Source organism: Arvicola amphibius, chromosome 5 (genome assembly GCF_903992535.2).
Source record: "Arvicola amphibius chromosome 5, mArvAmp1.2, whole genome shotgun sequence".
In the NCBI taxonomy this organism is placed as follows: domain Eukaryota; kingdom Metazoa; phylum Chordata; class Mammalia; order Rodentia; family Cricetidae; genus Arvicola; species Arvicola amphibius.
Genome location: NC_052051.1, coordinates 142,291,712 through 142,313,391, shown reverse-complemented (window position 1 = coordinate 142,313,391; position 21,680 = coordinate 142,291,712). Strand labels below are relative to the sequence as shown.

Genomic DNA, 21,680 nt, shown 5'->3' with positions numbered 1-21,680 from the left:
AAAGGGTTCAATATGGAGATGTAAATTAAGAATTCTTTTTAAATGACACCAAAAGCAGGAACCTGGGAGTGTGAGTGTGAAAGTGAAGAGTCTACAGACCTTGTTCAAAAGCTAGAGTGACGTGGCCAGTGTGCCCGAGAAAATCCAGGTGGGGTGGTCCCGGCACCGTCAGGCAGAGGGAGCTGATTTAGAGTGGGCCCAGGCTGCACACAGGTCAGTGGTGAGTGTGGTCCCACAGAGGCCACTGAACTAAAGAGAGTGGGTTGGTGGGATTAGAGGAACAATGGCGGGTGCTTTCTGAATGTTTGCTGTGTACTGTGCCCACTTGAGCTCCGGGTACCAGGTGGCCATTTGTTTTTGCAAAGCCCTTCCACTGATTCAGGTCTCTGGTTTTTGTCCTTACGTTGTGATGAAAACGAAGAAGAGCTGCTGTGGCCTTGGGAGACGTCCGTTCGGGACCCTGTGGTGACATGGTAGCATATGTGCAGAAAGAGTTAAAGGGAGACAATCTGAGAGTAGAGCAAACGTGAGTCCAGCAAAGAAGTATCTGACTCTGCTCAGCCTCCCGCTGTTTGAACTTAGATAGTGCATGTCAGAGATTTTGGGGCACAGAAACCTGCACCTGTATTACTGTTAGAATCACACCCTCCTTCTGCCCCCATGCTCATTAGCATTCATTAGGGTGTCCGTGCAGCTGTCTGTGATAACTCTGAAATCTTAAGTCATATGGTCTGAGGACAGACATTTTAAAATAAGCCTGCAGAAAAAGTATTCCTTGTTAGAAAGACAAACGATACAGAGTATTATACTCGTCTTCTCTAACAGAAGTCTATGCTGATGATTACCAAAATGTTTAGTTCCAACTTAATTTTGTTTACAGTCATAATCAGCTGTTGATCTGCCTGTTTGCTTTTGTTTCCTCCTTCTTCCCCTAAGATTGCAACACCTGCCCGCTATACTGTGACCTTGGGAGGAACGTCCTTTACCGTGAAGTATCTACGAAGTCACGGGTACATGTCAACCCCACCACCTGTCAAGGAGTATCTGCAGGACAGAATGGAGGAGACTAAGGAGCTCATCACGGAAAAAATGGAGGAGACAAAGGATAGACTCACTGAAAAATTACAAGAAACCAAAGAAAAAGTCTCTTTTAAGAAAAAAGTGGAATAAGAGTGCCTTATGTAAGATGTTACAGAAAACCCCACTTTAACCCTAGGAGGCTGGGGCAAAGAACATGTTCGGGATTCCTTTCTTCCTTCCTTCCTTCCTTTCCTTCCTTCCTTCCTTTTCTTCCTTCCTTTCCTTCCTTCCTTCCTTTCCTTCCGTCCTTCCTTCCTTCCTTCCCTTCTTTCTTTTTGGTTGCTTGCCTAAATGTGTATATCAATCCTCTGAGGGTTAAAGAACAAAGAGGTTTTTTTTGTTTTTAAGTTAAATAACAGTGGCAGGGAAAAATCAATGTTTTTCAAAATGAAATGAACCCAGCATACAAATTTTATATGAATTGCAGTAATAAGCAATAGCTAATGCCCTCGAAGTCAGAGTTCCTGTTCCATAGCTTCAGAATCCAATCTGCTTCACAGTCTCTGACATTGCAGTGTGTGTACTGGTCAGTACACTTAGAGAGTGAAAGCCACTAAGTGTCCAGTTTTGTGGGGATGAACACCATTCAGACTCTGGGTAAGATTGGAGAAGTTACCTACAAGTTAACATGTAGCCCTTAATTCAAGAAGGTTGTATAAATCCAGTCTTGCATTTATTAGTAAGATATATTGGTTATGTGATGAAATGGACCCTGTAAAATGGTTTTTAATTGGAGCTTGTCAAAATAACATTTTTAAAGCAAATTCTTTTTCAGACTTAACTATGCATGGTGGTTGGACACTTGGATTGTCAGACTTTCTTGTAACTCACTTCTGTCTTCTCCAGCCAATCTTTGGAAGAAAATGAAAGTTTTATATAAACTTTATTATTGAAATCACATACATCAGCAACTCAAGTTCACTCTTCTTAACTCCATCAAGCTTTGAAAGACTGCTGCTGATTGGGTAGGAACAAGTAGGTAACTGTGTATGCTTGAGAATGGAGGCTCATGGTGGGTCCCGTGGAGAGCAGGTGGGCGTGCACCCAGGAGGCTCATCTCAGATCTCTCCACTACTTCAGCCCCTGTGGGATTTGGGTCCTTACATCCCTGGTCAAAACAAAAGAGGCCTGTCCTGTCATAGGTTCCATTAGAATTGTGGTTAGTGTCTGTCATATTGGAAGGAAGAATTCCTGCTTAAATAGTCTGCTTGACTGTTTTTAGCTTGTGATGAATCGGGCTGGCAGGCAAATCCCATATCTGCAGAATGTCTTTCTGTGTGTGGGTGCACTCTGAGCTTTCCTTCAGGTCTGTCTAACCCTTGGGTTGACACTGGCTCAAGAAATGGCCTCTTTAAAGGGCATTGGTTTTGACTTGCCATCAGAAGAATGTCAGAGACCTTGCCACATAGCTATCCCATTCAGCCCCTGCTTTGTGACAGAATTTATGTCAAATGCTTAATTTGACCAAATTTAGAGACTAAGGCGATAACCTCACATTTGAGATATCTAGTCATTTTATCGAAACACTAAGTGAAAATGCTATGGTCAGAGTATTACAGAGGGGAATTTGTCATGGGTCTCTGTTCTTTTGTGTGTTTGCAGCATGATTAATCTGAGGCAGAGTTCAGTGTACTGCTACAAGTTGATGGCACCCTTTCATATAAGCAGGACAACACACTTTAGCTTGCTTATTGAACAGTAAGATAGTAAATACTGATGTATTAACATTCACCCCTCCCCCAAACAACCAAGAATACCATGCTATAAAAGTTTTTCTCCTAAGACCTTTTACCAGTCTCAATGCATAGGGCATATCATCTAGTGGAGGTAGTTTGAGAGCTCTTAAGACATTGCTAATAATCATGAGACTGCATCTTTTATCCCAAGTAGATAGATATCTTCTGCCTAGTCCATTGGAGTCTTAGCACCCTCCAGTTCTAAGTCTGGGTTGTGTCTCGCCAGTTATAGCAAATAAGGAGCTGTTTGTATCTGCTTTTAAATCCAATGAAAAGGTCCCTAAAGATTTGAGAAGATTATATTGTTACTATTTGGCATCAGAGATGTCATAATATGCTGTTGTTAATATTATCCTTAAACAACAACTAACTTGTAGGGGATCCTGCAATGTGTTGATAGCAGACAACAGTACATGTCAACTTAAATTATCAAAATGTATAATACAGATTTTGTATATGCTGAACTGCATTTTATTTACAGCAGATCATGGGCTTCTCTTAGCTGCAAGGGAAAACGAGGAAGCTCCACGTCTGGTGTGCACATTTAACCTTTTGAAAATACGCTGATGTCACAGATGAAACTGTGACTGAAGTTTTTTTTTTTTTTTTTAATGGACAGAAAACATTTGCTTAGCAAATTAGTACGTTCAAAAGAAAATGGATTAAGTAAGAAGTTTGGTTTGTTAAAGAATAAGAGTAAAACCTGCCTTTTAAAACATCACATCATTGAGAGCCTTTTGTGCAAAATGGGGTCCTGTTTGGATTTCACCAAAGGGAAAAGTTTGTATATTGGGAATAGCCTTCTCCCCACAGTGAAATAATAAAACTAAGACTTGAAATATTTCCGAGTTTTCCACTTAAAATCTGCCTCCATCTTCTCATTCACAGATGAAAGAGTGAAGTGCTTTATGCTCAGGGTGAGCTAGAACTGGGAGGCTGTCTTGTTCCTATACCAAAGTTGTAGGGATTTTAAGCATCTTTATAGTGTGGGCAGAAGAGCTGTTTGAAGAAAATGAAGCTGTATTTTAGACACATTGAGCTTCTTTTAATATCCTTTGCACTGGGTTCATGTCTTCAAGATTTCATAACTGCTTTAAAATATAAGCTGAGCTATTGTAGATTGATACACTAGCAATGGCAGAAAGTGAATTTAACAATTGAGGCAGGAAAAATGAGTAATATTTCTGAGTTCTTTTTTAAATAGAGATTTTTGCAGTATACACACATTTTTTTAAAAAATTATTAAAGGGCCCCTAAAAAGTGGTTGTTGTAGAATTAGAGGAATAATTTTCTTGGTAGCTACAGTTCACTTTCTGAATATTGTTTCAGATTTCCAAAACAGTCTCCATAAAACCTAAAATAAGGTCATTTTAAATGTTCCAGTTAAGTGCCCTTCTTGTATGCCACTTACTTGTTGGCATTAAGAGCTCACTGTTTAATTGACTTTAGCAGGGACATGATGAAAGAATTATCCAGGCATTGGCCCCATGCCGATGAGCATGTGTTGAGGGATACGTGGGTCTCTGTATTGGAAATTTGCAGAAGAGGTGTAGGGGAGGCAGTGAGGAGGTTGTCACTCATCCATTCTTCAAATAATAACTTTGCTTGGTCTCCATTGGCCCATGTGTATGTTATTTACCAGTTTTGTATTAGAGTTTCCATGAGAGAAGGAAGAAGAAAGTCATACCCAAAGGACAGCAAAGTCTGGACCTCGTCCTTCCTGATGGTTGGAATGGTCTAAGGACCACTCCTTCCCCAGAATTTGACCTTTGGCATGGCCCTCTAAAGGAAACCTTCTCTTATACTCTGAGCTTCTCGCAGCTAAATGCTGAGTTAGGCTCGCTGAATTGATTTTTTTTCCCTCTGAGACTTCTATGGCCTTTGATCATTCTAACCAGACAAAACAAGTGTGTGGTTGTCCTGCGTCTCCAGGATTAAGCTTTGAAAATTAAGGTCTAGTCTTCCCTATACGTCATTAATAGTCACTAACAGTAATTACAGATCCTCATTATCCTGTGGCAATTATTTGGTTATTTTGATAAGAATGCTCTTCTTAGTAGGAACAATGTGTCGTTGTTTTAGAGCCCTTGAGGGCAGAGTTGGGCATGGTTTGTTGTGAGGATTTGCTTGAATGACCTTGTTGGGGAAGTAGGTATCAAGTGTAGAATATGGTTTCTTACCCAGTGAGCTATGGGGAAGTACGTCATGCTGTTTTCTCTGGGAAATCAGTCTAGCGAACAAACCTTGGTGGTGAGAAGTATGACTCTCTGCCAAAGTATGCTTCCTGCTTCCTGATTTTCCAGAAAGTGGATTTGCTGGAAACTTTGCTTTCCCCTGTTTACCCACCTCCCTTTGTCCGGCCTTTTCTGTCTTGAACTTTGACTAATTTAAGTGTTAGCAGTCACTGACATGAGAAGCAAGGACACGTACGAGGAGTGTGCCCAGTACAAGTCTGCTCAACAGGTCTGTGAGCACAGTTTGTGTTCAGTGTGCACAGCAGCACAGTGTTCTTGCAGGGATCTGAAGCTTCCCGCTGCAGGTGGCTGGACCCACCAGTTTTTAGAGCAACAACATTGAAACCTAACTTCATCCTTTTTGTTTTAGTAAGATGATGTACACATAGTAAAAGGAGCTTTCTGCCATATTTTGACAATTCCATAAAGATGCTCCACAAAACGGCAATTCTGTATCATCCTTTTCCAGTTAATTAAATGTTAGCTCTTAATCCTGGATTTGATTTTAGGAAGGGCAGCAATGTTCATACATGAACAGTTTCAGCTGTTGCCTTGTTTGCGCCTCTGAGTGCTAGACTGGAGATTCTATGACAAGCGTGTTTTTACTCATTTGAATCCATACCTCCTCGGGATTCTTACTGTGGTCCAGATTGTCACTGTTGCTGTTTCTCATCCAGTGGGTTCTGGGTTGTCCTTACCTGCTTGGTATTCGGCCGCGGCAGTGTAGTTATAGGATTCTGCTGGCCAAGACCTCAGGCAACAATTACATCATTCTGTTTCCTTGGTGAAGCAGAGTCAGGTTACGGGAGCTTGTGTATTCTGTATTCTTCTGACCAGTAACAAACAGGTGTGCATTGCTCCCAAACTAAAAAATACTGTCGAGTATGTCCACAGACCTAATGCAGTATCTGTCGAGCAAGCTATTCACTAATTGCACTGTTTTGTTTTTTATATTGTTAGCTTTTACCTTTGTTTTTACCACTGATAATAACTCAAAAACCCAAGGCTTGGAGAACTGTGGAATGTAACACTGATGAGCCCTGTTAGGACACTGAACCAAAGACCTGTGTCTGAAGTTCAGCCAGTCGATACTCATGTGGTCCCTTCCCTTTGTGGCAGGTAATCAGTATAGTATACCAGGCCATGCTCTTGGAGTTAACAGAAAATAAAAGTCAAGCCAGTTCATTGCATTTGCCAGTAATATATAGCCTGGCTCTTCTACTGATACCTTTCAGCTTTTGGCTTTTAACCTTGTAACGTGACTTCCTTTCTTTAGACTCTACTCTGGTCATCCTCTTTTTAGAGTGATCTGAAGGGAGACAAACTATTTTGTGACCTTATACCTTCGTTTTTCCCCTTAGTTTTGGATGGGCTGGGGTGGGGAAGCTAAAGGTCCAGTCTTATTCTGTCCGTCACTATCTAGTGAAGTCGGCCTTAGCAAAGCATTCAGGTTGCAATTTTCACACAACTAAATCCATACTTGAAACTAGTTTCTCTTCTGGTCATATAATACCTTTTTGCCTTTTCCTAATTACCACATTTAAAAGTAATGAAGAAAAACCTCAATCAAGTCTAGATTTTATATATTAAGTATAAATAGTAATGTTAAATGTTTCATATATCAGGGACCACTTGGCCTCAAATTCTCAGATTGTCTCCTTTTCCTTCCTCCCATCCATGTATAGTATTAGATAGTGGTCATGGTGTCTGAACCTGTGTCAATGCCATACTTGAAAGCCACTGAAACTAATTTTTCGATTTAATTATTGCCAGTTTCTAGAAGATCTGAAGCCATCAGAAACTTCTGTTTATGGAAATTTTTGGTGCAGTGGAGTTTGATATCCTTAGGAAATACTAGGTTTCACCAAAATTGAGTGCTTGCCCTCTCTGAGTCCCATTAAAAAGAAGGTTAAAGCTCACGATTCATTGGGGAAGATTTCCTATGAAATAGTCTCAGTACCATAAAATGAAAACAAAACTCCAGGTACTTCCACACAACTGTGCAGCAAAGCTTGTGTGTTATTCACTGCCTTGGCAGATGTGTGCCTTGTGTGCAGGGAATCTTCCACAGGACCTGCACGGAGAAGACAAGTGTGTGGTTGATGTGCCCATATCTTAAAGTGGACAGCAAGAACAATAGGACCTCTTTGACTAGCAGCTGCCACTTCATGTGGACACTTGAGGGTGTGGTGGGCTGCTGTCTCTGCCTTAGCTCTGCTTGGCTGAAACAATTGCACATGCTTTATAGATAGGAGTTTGGAACTACCTCCAGCCAGGACATTAATTACCAGAGGTGAGCTCTTGAACCATCTGAAGGCTGCTGGGCCCAAGGTCTGAGCTACTCTTTACCATATGTAGCAAATGTTTACAGAACCATTTTAATTAGAATCTGTGTAAGCCAAACAGATCAAAATAGTAAAGTGAGGGAAATCTAACCTGTTTTAAGTAGCATGTTCACTCAGAAGGCTCAGGGTGAGCTGCTGTCTGAAAAGTCCTTGTTTTCTGCATCAGGCCTTACCAAAACCTTCAAAGCTTGTTAGGTCCTCAGCCAGGGGACCTGGGCAGAAGGTAGTCCCACGAGGCACTCTTCCATTGTAAACTGGAGTCCCAGCTTCATGCTCTTCAAGGGTTTAACCTTCCTGCTGTAACATCAAAGCCTGTTGCTCAGCAGTGCCTCTTGATGTCCTCCTGTTTCTCCTGAAGCAGCTCTTGAGAACCTGGGCCAGACTTTCTGAAAGGAACTCAAATCTGCCAGTACTGAGGTGGTCAGTACCAGTGGCAGAGGGGCAGGAGAGCCTGGCACCTCTCTTCCTTTGCTCACACTGCTTGCTGTTAGGTTTGGGAGCTCTGGGGACAGCCTCTACTGAGCTGCTGAACTGGGAATTCTCTGAGAGTACAGTGTGGTCTGCTGCTGACTAAGAATGAGAGTCCCTTCATCAAAAAAAAAAAAAAAAAAAAAACCCACTCTGAATCTAAAGTGGACTAGAATTTGGGCCCACGTAATTATTCTAGTAAGACTTTGAAATTGTTTCTATTTGTTTATTGCAAATTTATAGAAATGGAAAAAATAAATCTATTATCATGCTAAATTCACTTATCCTCACTGTTTGGTAGGTTATGTGGCATTTATGCATACATGTGTCATCTAGAATCTATACACTTAGAGCACAGATAAAATGTGCTCCTCTCTGTGTAGGTCATAGAACAGCTGAAGGCCTCCAATGTCAGGGATTAGGTATTTGTTGCCAGACCTACTTAGCTTGCTGTGTGACTGGCTTTGTGTGACAGCCATCCAAAGCCCCTGTGGGGTTAGAAGCTCTCAGGAACCAAATCTGAATGTCCCATGTTAGAACTCAGAATTGAGAATTCTGTGATGTCATCTGCTCAGGTTTATAGAACACTAGGAAATCCTTTTAAAAAGTCAGCCACCAACCAGTGAGCTGGGGATTGAAAACGTTCACTGCCAAGCTTGGCAGTTTAACTGCATTCTGGGAACTCACCTGGTGACGGAGAGCACTGACTCGAACAGGTTGTCCTCACCACACACCAGCTGTGGCACATGCGTACATGTGTGTGTGCACACAAATGTTTTTCTTGAGTCAGTAACTAGAGAACGATAGCAGTATCCTTTGGGCTGGGGTATAGCCCAAAGAAGAATTGCTCCCTGGGTCCCATCTCCAACTCCACAAAAAAGTATTTTTCTGAGACTGATCGTACATCAGTTGTCTATTATTTGTATGTCGTAGCTGAAAGGTGAACAAACAAAACCCCAGGGAACAGATATTTGTCACTGATTATTTTTAATGAATTTGTGCTATGATTTGATCATGGCATTAGGAACAAGCAGAAACCTGATTTCATCTCTAACAAACAGCACTTGTGCAACGTCTTTCATCAAAAGTATTGCAATTAGAGACCTGAGGTCTAAACTGTATCCCCACCTGAGCAGAAGATGCAGGCAGATGACAGTTGTGAACCATTTCCCGTATATAACCAGGAATTACGTTAAAGAGTAAGGTAAGCACATGGTTGTTTAAACACAAAAGGACTTGGACTTCTGATTATCATAGCTCACAAAGATCGGAAGATGCAAATACAGTTGTACTTTTGTAGATTACTTTATAATAAAAATTAAATGAACTAAGTGTTGTGGATAGTTATATATTTTAAAACAACTTTAAACTCAACAAGGATATTAATTGGAATTGAGATTTTTGAAAGGCAAGCGCATCTGATAGAAGCAGCATCATTGAGAGGGATCCTCAGCCAGGGCCGGGTCTGCAGAATGAAGTTGGTCATGCATCTTACTACTGAGTCTAGAACATTCCCATGCTCAGTAGATTGCTCATTTTCTGACAGTGATGGAGCCTTGGGTCTTGACCCCAGGGATCCTGAGGGTATACCCTGCAGTAGACAGAGACACTAACTTGGACTTGCTTGGGACTTAGGAGGGATCTATTGACATTTTTGCCCAGCTCTTGCAGGGAGCTGTTAAAAAGGACCAAATTGGCACTAAGAGTTGCACTTTAAGAATAAATAGTAATAGCTTGGAGCATTTTTTTTTTCTGATTGAGTCAGAGCTCATACCACAGAACAAATAAAAGCCTGGAATTCCTCAGACATCATTAGTGACATACTGGATTGGACGGCAGCATTCCATGGATCGCTGTTAACACTTCATACCCATGGTGACTTTAATGGACACCAAGGCTTTTTTGCTTGAGAGGGGACTTGGCAAGGGGGGGGGGGGGGGGGGCGGGAACAAAGGAAGAAACTTAAAAATGCCAAAGCCACAATTGGACGCTAAAGACTAAACTGGAGCTGGAAGGGAGAAGTGTGACTTTGCATGCGGTCTAACATGTAACCTAACTGAGGGATCAGGACTACCACAGAATACAATAGGAATGGATTTACAAGTCTGTCTGTTCTCAGCTGATTGGCAATTCTCTAGTGACAGCCCAAAGCATTTCCCCTACCCTAATCATCTTTCCTGATGGGTCTGTTTTCTGAGGCACTCTCTCCCTACAAATTCCAGACAGTCCATTGGCTCCATTGCTTCCATTTACAAGACAAGGCACAGAGAAACATGGGACACAAAGGGTCACAAGTGCCCTGAGGCTAAAATGCCTCAGCTGCAGGTTACTTGTTTTTTGATACCATGTGTGTCTTCAAAGGTTTGCACATCCCACTGAGGCCTGGGAGCTGGTACTGCAGTGAGAGAGAAGGCCTGCACAGAGCAAGCAGAAATGCAGCTTTCCCCGACTAAAAGAACCAAACTGGTCGATTTCTAAAGGGATTAAAATAAAAGCATCTTCGAAATTGCTTAGGTTTCAGAGCAGAGGTGCAACTCAGTTCCTGTGTATGTGCTGGTCATAAACTGCTGCCTGCTTGTCCAGACTCCATGGTGTTAATATATTTCATAAGAAAATAAACTACATAGACTTTATCTTTATGTAATCATTTGCAAGTGTCCTTACAAAAGATGGAGTACATAGGCATTCTTAAGTTCTATGCCATTTCTGGTAGAACTAGTATCTATACAATATATTACAGTATTAATTTCTTGTTCTACCCATTGGGTAGAGTATGTGCATATGTTCAACGTATATACAGCACCTTACAAATGAAAGCAAACAGTTGAAGAAGCACCATTTCAAGTGAGGCACAGCAAAGGTGAGCATTGCACGCTGGGGCTGGGATCCTACATCTGACAGCAGAACACAAGGCACCTCAGCTGCTTACAGATGGACGTGCAGAGCTAGGGCCCCAGAGGGTGTGTACAGCTGCATCACTATCCAGCCTAACCTTGTCATGTTACACTGTCTCCAGCCCACCTAGGGACAAAGATGGGGTATGGAAGAAGTTCCTTGCTCAGCAAGATGTCCCTGTGCTCTGGTACTAACCTTGTGCTACATCCAGCTAACAGAGCCAGCTATCAAATGACATCTTTATCCTAAAACCTATGACCATGGGAGACTGAGAATGCTATTGTGATTTGTCCACATCTCCAAGGACTCTGAACAGCTCCTGGCAGCCACACAACAGGGTTTGTTGGAATCAGTACAATCTAAGGAAACCATGAAGCTGCGTGGGATTTTAGGGTGCAAGTCTGGATGGGTGACTGGCATGGGAGAAACACAAAATGGCAACAGAAAGGAAGTAATCTTTGTTCTGCTCGTTCTGACTGCTGAGATTTTTCAGAGGTAAAGAGTTGCCATTCTGAGCAGCCAAACTCTGCAAGCACATCCACAGCATTGTGTCTCCAAAGCCCAACTTGTGGAGTCCAGGAATGGCTACGCTCTATCTCCAGCCATACTGGCAGGACGTAAAGAGGCCACATGGACTTCCTCAATGATAGAGCTCGAGGGCATCTAAAAGGCCCACCCTAGGAGTCTTTCTACAAACGAGCAGTTGGATAAGAGATATAAAACCACCTGGGAGATAGGCAGGTAGATGAATAGATTTGTCTAGATCAAGGCAGCTTTCCAAATGTGCTTCCTTTTGATCCCAATAAAGATGAAGAGCAAATGGACCTACTTAGAATTTTAAAACAATAATACTCTTTTTGTACCCAATTCCCATGTCTGTGTGAAGAGGCATCCATCCAATTTGGCTCCTCATCCTTGGCTCTTGAGTTGGAGCTAAAAATTACTAAGGAAAAGTAATTCTCACAGTGTACCTGTAGGCTTTAGTCACTGCCATGTTGTGATCTCTCGTGGGCTAGGTTTGTGTCTGTGGTGGAGAAGGCATGGGGGGGGGCAGTAAACAATTGGATGAGTCATTGGCTTCACAATCTCTTATATTAAATATTGCTTCAGTGTTTATAGAGTTTCCAAAAAAGCAAATGCAGGCTAAAAGAATGAATTCCAGTAGATGGATTCGTAGGTCTTGTGTTTCATATTCCTGGAAATCCATGTGCCAACAGATAAGTCGAGGGGCCTGCCCAGGACTGCTCCTTCTGGCCATGCAGACATTACTGCAGTGCTTCATGGGAATGATCTATCATTATAACCTATTGTCAATTGCCTGAACTCACTGCTTTCTAAGCTGAACCCCTGGGCTCTCGGTTTTTTGAAAGAAAGAAAACAGCCCCCACTCTGTGATCTGTGTCTTCACAGTTGCTACTTTGTCCTCACCTTAGAGCCAGGAGACAGCTCTAAGGTCTATGGCATGAGCTATAAGCCAGAAGGCTACTGTCTAAATCTCCCTTGGCTGAGAGAAGTGGCCTCGTTCATTTTTATGGCCTTAGCTTTGGCTTTTAAACTAATTCCTTAAAGAGGCCCAGCCTCAAAGAATTCAGTCACAGGTGGTGTGTGTGTGTGCGCGCGCGCGCGTCTGCCTGCCTCTAGGGTACCCAGTGTTTCGCCAGCACTGTTGGCATCTACAGAATCTCCATATGCTTGCCAAGCTCCAGAGGAATTTACAAGTCTCTGATCTTAGCTCTTTCTCATGGCTGGCAGAAAGGAAAGGCTAAAGTAAGGATTGAGAAGCCATTTGGAGCTGAAACTAAAGGGTGGGATCGCCAGCTTCACCAAAACTACAGTTAGGATTTGAAATGACAGAGCCATAACCTTGCCTTCCGCTGGCTGTCATCCATGCCAAGTCCTCTACCAGTGAGATCCCAGCAAGGACAGCTACTTCCTTCCTCTGCCATCATATCTCAGGGCCACATTCAAGCAAGTGGGAAAGATCATCTTTGGCCCAGTTAACCTGTAGCCTGAGAGGCTACTGAATGTCACCAGTCAAGACACAAAAGCAACTCCGGAGTCCTAGAGACCTTCATGTGTACATCCATCCAAGCAGTGTTCAAGCATGAACAGACAACTGTTGCCTATCTGTCCTCTCTCCTTTTGACTGTGAGTATTCCTCTGGATGCTGCTGTGTGAAATGGATAAATCCCACAGAGACTACAAGTCTCAGACCAACCCAGTGGCCTACCTACTGAGATAAGCAGAAATGAGACGCCTGGGGTCAGACTGGACTGGGGGCCTCAAACAATCTCTAGTTCTCAGGTAAGAGCAGAGTTACTTCCCATAATCGCCTCTGAAAACAATAACACGCAGTCACGCACACAAGCACTCACACATACTGATTTGGTGTCAACCTGCCACTGAATCTGCATTCCTGTTCATTCTGTTACGTGCAGAGGTCAGACCACCAGAAAGAAGCCCTGCCGCTGCAGATGAGCCCACTGTGGTGCAGTTACAGGGCCAGCTCTTAAATCTGCAGAAGAACGTCGTTGGGGTCCTTCATTGTGCATAAAAATGTTTAGAAATATTAGAAACAGTAAACTGACTTCATTTTCCAGCTGCAACTCTGCCTGGCATGCCTTGTCCTCGCCCACCACATCTCTTTACCACAGTACAAAGACTGGCTACACAGAGGTGAGTCTGTACCAGCACCCATTCCTCTAACATGCAACACTGGTGATATGTAATGGCTTATGCCAGATCTGTCCCTGTGTCAGGCCCAGGGGCATATTAAGCATAAGGAACCATCACCAGTATGGTACTTAGACAACCAAGTGGGCTTGGGGGCGACTGCTGGTGCCAGGTGCTGAACAGAATATTCCTTGCAAAATTCAACAGAGCTGCCTAGCATGGGAGAGGCAACGACTCAACTGTGCCACATAGTTCAGCAGTACACAAAATAACCATCTTGCATTTTAAACAATTTATTGCATAAAATAAGGTATGTATCTGAATATATTTCATGCTACAGTGAAAACAGTCTAAATTGCTGACGCTGCTGGGAATAAGGCTAGCTCTGTATGACACTTGATGCGCAATGCAGGTGTTTCTCTCCACCTGCCTCTCCAAATAACTGCAGTAGTGCACTGCTTCTGGCTGCAGATCCTTGCAGCATGCCCCTTTTTAAATGCGTGGAACTCAGTAAACACCAGGGCACATTGCCCAAACCCTTTCTTGTATGACTCTGTAGGACTCTCAAGGATGTTCCTTGGGTATAATAGCCACCCATAAGTGACAAGACAACATACAGAACTTCACACACAGTTCCCTCATCCATATTTTAAACATTAAGATAGTGCAACTCTTAAAGCATACCATCAACAGAAATTAGTTCTTCTCGCTCCTCTATCTGCTTTATACCTTGGCACACAAAACAGGAGTTTTGACTCATATTTTTAAAACAAAATAAAAGTTTCACACCTTTGGAGAAAAAGCAAACTGACTGATTCTTCCCCGTGATAATATATAATAATTCTTCCTTCTTTATTCGGTTAATTATAAAAAAAAAAAAAAGGCCATTCTGGCCTCATTTATCTGCAGTCTCCTTTTGGAATTAAATAGGTCAAAAATACCTCTGTGGGTCTTACTTTCATGAAGTCTTCCAAGCCTCCTCGGGTTCCTTGGTACGCCCTTTGCCAAGCTCATACCATCTCTAGCCCCATCTCCACCCCTGCCCCCAAGATGAACACTGTTTGTGGTCAAACCGGATGCAAGTTTGTATTGTTTCAGTCTTGTTTGCATGCAATTCCCAGGATAGGAATCAGAAACGAAGACCGTGTTTGCACATTTGGTTTTACTCAGCTGTACGACGTAAAGCCGGACAACACTGTGGCCAGGGGAGCCAGCGGGCCTCTCTCTCCCTGCCGAGGTTTCTCTCTCCTAGCAAAGTGCGCTCTGAAGGGACTCAGACCAGGTTCCCAGGCTTCCTGTCTTTGCCCTTGATGGGTACTATTGTGCCCTCTGAGTTGTTCGGCTGAAACTGTGGTCTGCTGCCCCTGTGTGCGTTGCTATGCTGGTGGTGGAAGAACGAGGTGCCTGGGTAGTGGCCCATCACCTCGCTGTAGGTAGGGGGTGGCCCCTCCATCCTCCCGTTACTGCTACAGGTAGCTGCACTGATGCCCGAGTGGCTGCTTGGTGGGCATGGTCCCCCGTTGTACATAGAAATGTCTATCAAGTCACTGTCAAACACGGTTCGGTTGGGTGGGGCCCTCACGGACTCTCGGTTGAGTTCCATCTGCTGCTCTGGGTCCCGGAGCTGTAGGGTGCAGGGTCCCTGGTAAGGAGGCGGCTCTTCCCCGTCTGACAGGGAGATGGTAGGAGGCAAGTCAATCTCGTGCTGCACGTAGGGGTAGGTGGGCTGGAAACGACTGAACGGATCCCGCTGGATGAAGGATGGGGTGGTAAACCTATCCCTGCCCCGTGGGGTACACATGATCTGGAAGGAAAAAGAAGAGGCCTGAGGACATTCTCGGTACAACAGTGACCAACAAGGGGACAGGCTCGGGGAAGCTCAAGCTTGTTCTGTGTTCATCCCCCCCTCACACCATCTCCCATGCAAAACAGAAAAGAACTTGTCCGGAATTTAAAGCAGGGGGCGGCGAGAAGCCCAATGTGTATTAATATATCAGGGAAGGCTGAACTTCAGTAGGGAACAGTAGCTAACTGAAGACTTGGATGTAATGGAGTTATTTAGGCAGGCGACAAGGATTCAAATGGGACCTCATAGAGTGGCGAGAGCAGGGGACAGGGATGGGGCAAGAAGCATGATTCTATGTTGTGGCTCTGAGAACCAAGACACAGGTGACCTCATCCAAACCTCAGAGGCTTTACCCATAAAAAGAAGACAAGACAGGACAAGCCTCTTGTTTTCTTGGGACCAGACAGCTCTGGAACCCATGACTGAGCAAAGTGAGAAGGAGTTTCTGAGGTTACTTTTGTAAATAAACAAGAAAAGTGACTTTCTTTTGAATTTCTAGACTTTCACAGTTATTTCAGTACACATTTGCTACAGTTATTTTTAGTTATTAATGTGAAAATTTCAAATATAATTGTAGATTTTTCCCCCAAATTAAAGCATATACTTTCTTTAAAACACATCTCTTGGGGTCTTCTTGGTAAAATGGTAGTACAGGCTGCCTCTATATGAGCAGATGAAAGAGACAGCCAGCATAAGGGAAAATCGACATTACTGTAGACAGAAACACATCAGAAATCCACAAAGGACGTCAAGAGAGGGAGGGGGAAGAAGCAACACAGAGAAGTAAGCTGAACATAGCCTCAGCCCCTCAGTTCCCTGACTGGCAGGGGAGAGACGCAGAAATTATTTTCAAAAGGTAAGCAGGAGAAAGACTGGCAATCCTACCCTCAAGGCTGCACCCTCAGCCCTCCAATCCCAGGCTTTAATGAGCCAACGATTTCGTAAGCAGTCAGATCAGTGGCAGAGAAAAACCCATTCTGTCACCCTTTAGGACTCAGAGGGCAGCACTAGGCACCACACTGAGATAGGATCTATTGCTAAAAACTGAGCTACCCCCGAGGAGCAGTGGCAGGTCAGCAAAGCTCAGTTTGGCCTGACATAGGCCCTGGATGAGGGAAGACCCAGAGAAGTGGCTGAGAACAGCAGGATGGACAGGCACTGACACACTGACAGGCCAAAGGGGGGATGGCCGCATGAGGCTTGGCTCATGCCATGATGTATACAGAAGGAGATCCTCTCTCCCTGGGTGGCTTGAAACAGGCATCTCGGATTGAGAATAACCTTGGAATGAAATAGTTCTGAATATGAGGCCAGTAAATGAATTAAATTCTTCCCCTTCGCTGCTAGAAAGTTGGAGAACTCTGAAGTTCCAGAGGTGTAGTTGATAACGACCAGCTGCCAACCTCCAGCAGGGTGATGAACAGGAGGTTTTGAATGTGGAAAGACAGGCTCCCCTGTGCCGACCTCCGCACTGCTGCCCAAATTCCTCAAAGCACTGGAAAGACAACCCCCAGCTAGAACATCAGCCAACCTAGGATGGTGGTCAGGGAGTCTCAAGAGGGTGGTCCAACCTGCCCAACCCTCCACTGCAAAGCTAAGTAGAGACACCAGAGACGCCTGGCAAGTAAAGGAAAACCAACAAAATAAAGACAGCTCTGTCGGACGCCATACACTCGGACCATACAGACTCAGCAACAGAAACAAGGCAACAGCCCCCGACTCCATGCATTTAAGACATGGCTGTCTACAGTTTCCAACGGCCCAGAAACATGCTCCAACACCACACCTTTTCTTCACCTTTGAGATTTCTTTTATCAGCCAAAAACTATATGTTTTATTTACTTGTGTGAGGGGGGTACATGGACCTCAGCACATATGTAAAAGTGAGCCAGAAGACAGCTTGCGGGAATGTGGTCTCATTGCATCACGTGGGTTCTGGGAATCAGGCTGGACAGCGGGCTCTTTACCCGTCTTACTAGCCATGGTTCCTTCTGTGCTTCACACATAGCAGGGCTTTTATTTGTACTGTATTCTTTAAATGTTTTATGTTTTTATTATTCCCCTTCATACACTCACCTATTTTTATTTTATAATAAAATGATTATTAATAAATGAAGAGATATTCACTTTATGATAACATTTTTATGCATCTTTCAGTTACTGAATACTATTTTGTCCTCCCTTTGGTTTCCTTATGTCTGTTTTTGTTCTAGTTCCTCCCTTCGCCACTCTATATTTAATAGTATTTTTACTTTATATTACTTTCAGTGTTTTTTGTTGTTAAATTTGCATATTATATGTATGAGCACATGTTCTCACTCACACATGGCATACATGTGGAGGTCAAAACAGTTTTCAGCAGTCTGTTCATCCCATGTGGGTTCATGGGGGTGAAACTCCAAGGTCATCAGGGTTGTAGGCAAGCGTCTTTGCCCACTGAGTGATCTTGACATCCCTTAAACATTCACAGTGTTTTTAAAACTTTTTTTACTCCCCTTGCACATCTAAATCTGTTTTGAACTTATGCATTATTAAGAAATCCTTATTTTCTCCTCCCCCAATCTCTTGCCCTTCAGTCCTTTAACAACAAGACTCTTGTCTTCTTACCCTTTTGTTTGATCTTGCTTCCTCTGGCTCTATCCTCTGCCTGTCTTTCTCCTCCACTTCATTCACTTACTACTTCCACACTCGGTAGCTTTAAACCTAGAGCACAATCTACCATAGTTTTTCTATTTTCAGCTTCATGATCATATATGTGTGTGTGTGCATGCGTGTGTGTGTGCATGCGTGTGTGTGTGCATGCGTGTGTGTGTGTGTGTTTTCTTAGACAGAGTCTCTATAACTCTGACAGTCCTGGAACTCACTCTGTAGACCAGACTAACCTCAAACTCAGAGAGATCCACCTGCCTCAGCTTCCCAAGTGCTGGGATTAAAAGCCACATACCATACCTAGCTTATATATGATCTACTTGGTGATATATTGGTGAGCTGTCATTAATGTTAAGAGTATTTCCATATCATGTATAGTATGTTGTTTCTGCTGTTACAAGTTTGTTTGGTTTTTTTGTTTTTTTTTTTTTTTGTTTTTTTTTTTTTTTTTTTTTGTATGGTGCTGGAAATTGAGCTCTCAAGAATAGGTTGCTCGATAAGACAACTCCCCTACAATGGAAGTGATATCCAAACCAATAGGATGTGCACACTGCAACAAAGAAAAAATACACACATGCAAAAAAAAGAAAGAAAGGAAGAAAGAAAGGAAGAAAGAAAGAAAGAAAGAAAGAAAGAAAGAAAGAAAAGGCACAGCTGCAAAACCAGATTCCACAGAAGACTATAATTTAGCAACTGCTGAACTCAAGGGTTTGGAAATTGGTAAAACGCCAGAAGAAGATTTTGAGGGTTTTTTCTTTGTTTTTGTTTTGTTTTTTTGTAAGAGAAAATACAAACAAGAATATTATTCATTCCAAAACCTGGAGAGGAAAGTCAGCAACAGAGGGAGAAGTCAGCAAAGTGAACAAGAAAATAAGAATATATGTTTTTAAAAAAGGAGAAGGAAGAAAGGAAGGAAAGAAGGAAGAAAGGAAGGAGAGGGTGGGAGGGAGGGAGGGAGGGAGGGAGGGAGGAAGGAAGGAAGGGAGGAAGGAAGAAAAAAGTCAACAGATTTGGAGAGAAAAAAACCTACAAATGATGAAAGTACAAAATCCAAGGGATCAAATAAAAGACACAATAGAAATCTTCACCAATAAACTCATCCAAGCCAAAAGGAAAAAAAAGATATAGAACAAGGTTGACAAAACACTACATTCAAACATAAACGAGAGAAAAAAAATGGACAAGAATGGCAATGGCTAAGAACTTTGGGTCACAATCAAGAATCCCCAGAATAGAAAACAAACAATGAAAAAAAAAAGCATTGGGATAAACACTAAATGCATGGGGTATTTAAAGAAATAGTAATTGCCCCAAATCTAGAGAAAGACAGACATACAATAACACAGGCGTTAAAAACTCAAAACAGACATGACCAGAGAAGAACTCCAGGACATTTTATGGCCAAGACAGCAAATACAAGGTAAAGAAACAATTAAAAGCTGTATGGGAAAAATAAAAACTCACCTACAAAGGCAGGAACAGACTAACATCAGACCTCTCCAGCAACCCTACAAGCCAAGAGAGCATGGATGATATATTTCAATCCCTGAAAGTAAAGAATTGCTGGTTGGTATATCTAGAAGAGCTGCTTTAAGATTGCCAGAGAAGTAAGTACATCCTCAAGGCAAGCACAAACCAAAGCAGTTCTGATCTTTAAGCCAAAAACAGAGGAGACTTAAAAGGAATGTTATGTGCAGAGGGGGAAGAAACCACAGGAAAGAATAAACTCATGAGAGGAATAGGTAAACAAGGGAGAAGCAACAATAACCAGCTAGACTAACAACAAAAGTGGCAGAGAGGGATCAGCAAATATCTCCTAATAATAACCTTAAATGTAAATGGCTTCAACTAACCTAATAAAGAGATACAGGCTGGATGACTAGATAAAAAGTGTATATACCAAAACTTCTCTTGTCTCTAAGAAACACACCTCAATGATAAAGACATGACACCCACAGACCAAGAATCAAAGAGCTGAAGTCAATTTGACATGTAAATGGAAATCAAAATCTGGTATAGCTATTCTGATATGATAAAGCAGATTTACAACCAAAATTAGAAGAGATAAAGATTAATAATGTATAATGTGGTATTAATCAAGAAGATATTACAAGTATAAATATATATGACCAAACGGGGTCCCCTAATTTCAGAAAACAAAAAAGTCATAGATGATGATACCATGTTGAATGATTTCAATACCCCACTCCCTCCCTGGATAGAGCATCTAAGATGAATATCAACAAAGAAGACTCAGTGTTAAAGCACACCACAAGTCAGATGAACTTAACAGATAATACAGAATAGTTCATGCAACAGATGCAGAATACACACTATTCTCTAAAAAGACCACACTGGAGGCTACAAACACTAACGAGTTGAAAGAATTTGTTTCTTATTAGATAATAGTACAATGAAAATAGAAAACAACAGCAAGAAAAACAAAACCCACACAAACACATAAAAATCCCTCTCCTTTCTCTCTTCCTTGCTCCTTACTCTCCCCTCCCTCCCTTCCCATCTCTTCTTCCCTGCCTCTGCAGGCTGGCCATCAAGGGTCAAGTTCACGATGCTGCCTTATAGTCCTGACTTTCCTCCCACTCTGCCCCGAGCGCTGAGGTTACAGGTGTGGACCACGACACTGGATTACTCACTGCTGAGAACCAAAGCCAGAGTGACTGCTAGGCAAGCCCTCCACTGACTGAGCCACATTCCAAACCCTAAACAACATACTCTTGGAATGACCAATCGGCCCTTTAAAAAAAAAATCAAGAAGACAAATTTAAAGCTCTGAAAATCATTTGAAAATAAAAGCACAGGTTAACTTTTACATCTGGGATACGGAGAGGCAGTTCTCGGTGGAAATGTCATAACTATGAGTGCTTACATTGACAAATAAAAGAAAAATAACCCAATGACGTGTCACCAAGTTCTTGAAAAATCAGAGCAACGCAAACCCCAAGACAGTGTAACAAAAAGCTAATTAAATGGCAACGTAGAATCAGTAAAATGAAGAGTGGTTTAAAACAATAACGAAAAAACAAGACAGACAAAACCATCACTAAATTTGCCAAAACAAAAATAAGACACAAATAAAATTAGGATGAAATAGGACAGATTACTACAGATTCCAGTAAAATATTGAAATTCATTAAAAGTAATTTGAAAACTTCTATTCTTGGAAAATTTAGGAAAAAAATAGTTATATTTATAGACATTTGATGTACAAGATTAAATCAAGAAGATTAAAAAAAACAGACATAACCACCAATGAGATTGAAGCAGTAACAAAATGTCTCCCAACAAAGACAAGCCCAGGACCAGATGGGCTTATTATCAACTCCTACCAAACCTTCAAAGAAAAGCCAACATCAGTGCTTCTTAAACTATTTCATAAAATAGAAAAGAAAGGAACATTACCAAGCTCCTCCTACAAAGGCAACGAATACTTTAATAACAAAAGTGTATAAGGGCACAACAGAGAAAGAAAACTATAGACTAGTTTCCCTGATGAACATATAGCGAAGAATTCTCAACAAAATTCTGACAAACCAAATTCAAGAACACATCAGCAAGACCAAGTTGATTTCATGCCAGGAACATAACGTTGGCTCAACAAATGCAAATCAGGATGTATAATTCAGCACAAAACAGATTTGAGGACAGAATTACATGATCAACTCAATAGATGCTGACAAGGCCTTTAACGAGGTCAACATCCTTTCATGGCAAAAGCCCTGAAGAAACTAGAAAT

The 21,680-nt window shown here is 42.3% G+C and overlaps 2 protein-coding genes across 12 annotated transcripts in view; one reads left to right on the top strand and one right to left on the bottom strand.

Moving 5' to 3' along the window:
* Window positions 1-8,143, top strand: part of Fam210a (family with sequence similarity 210 member A) — a 41,107-nt gene extending 32,964 nt beyond the window's left edge. For all 3 annotated transcript variants that reach the window (XM_038329215.1, XM_038329214.1, XM_038329213.1), the window contains one exon: window positions 937-8,143. In XM_038329215.1, the coding sequence (XP_038185143.1) occupies window positions 937-1,170 (234 nt within the window). In that variant the 3' untranslated portion in view covers window positions 1,171-8,143. The remainder of the gene's footprint in view (window positions 1-936) is intronic.
* A 688-nt stretch (window positions 8,144-8,831) lies between these two features.
* The window catches only part of Ldlrad4 (low density lipoprotein receptor class A domain containing 4), a 334,133-nt gene continuing 321,284 nt past the window's right edge, over window positions 8,832-21,680 (bottom strand). For all 9 annotated transcript variants that reach the window (XM_038329205.1, XM_038329204.1, XM_038329209.1 and 6 more), the window contains one exon: window positions 8,832-15,235. In XM_038329205.1, the coding sequence (XP_038185133.1) occupies window positions 14,705-15,235 (531 nt within the window). In that variant the 3' untranslated portion in view covers window positions 8,832-14,704. The remainder of the gene's footprint in view (window positions 15,236-21,680) is intronic.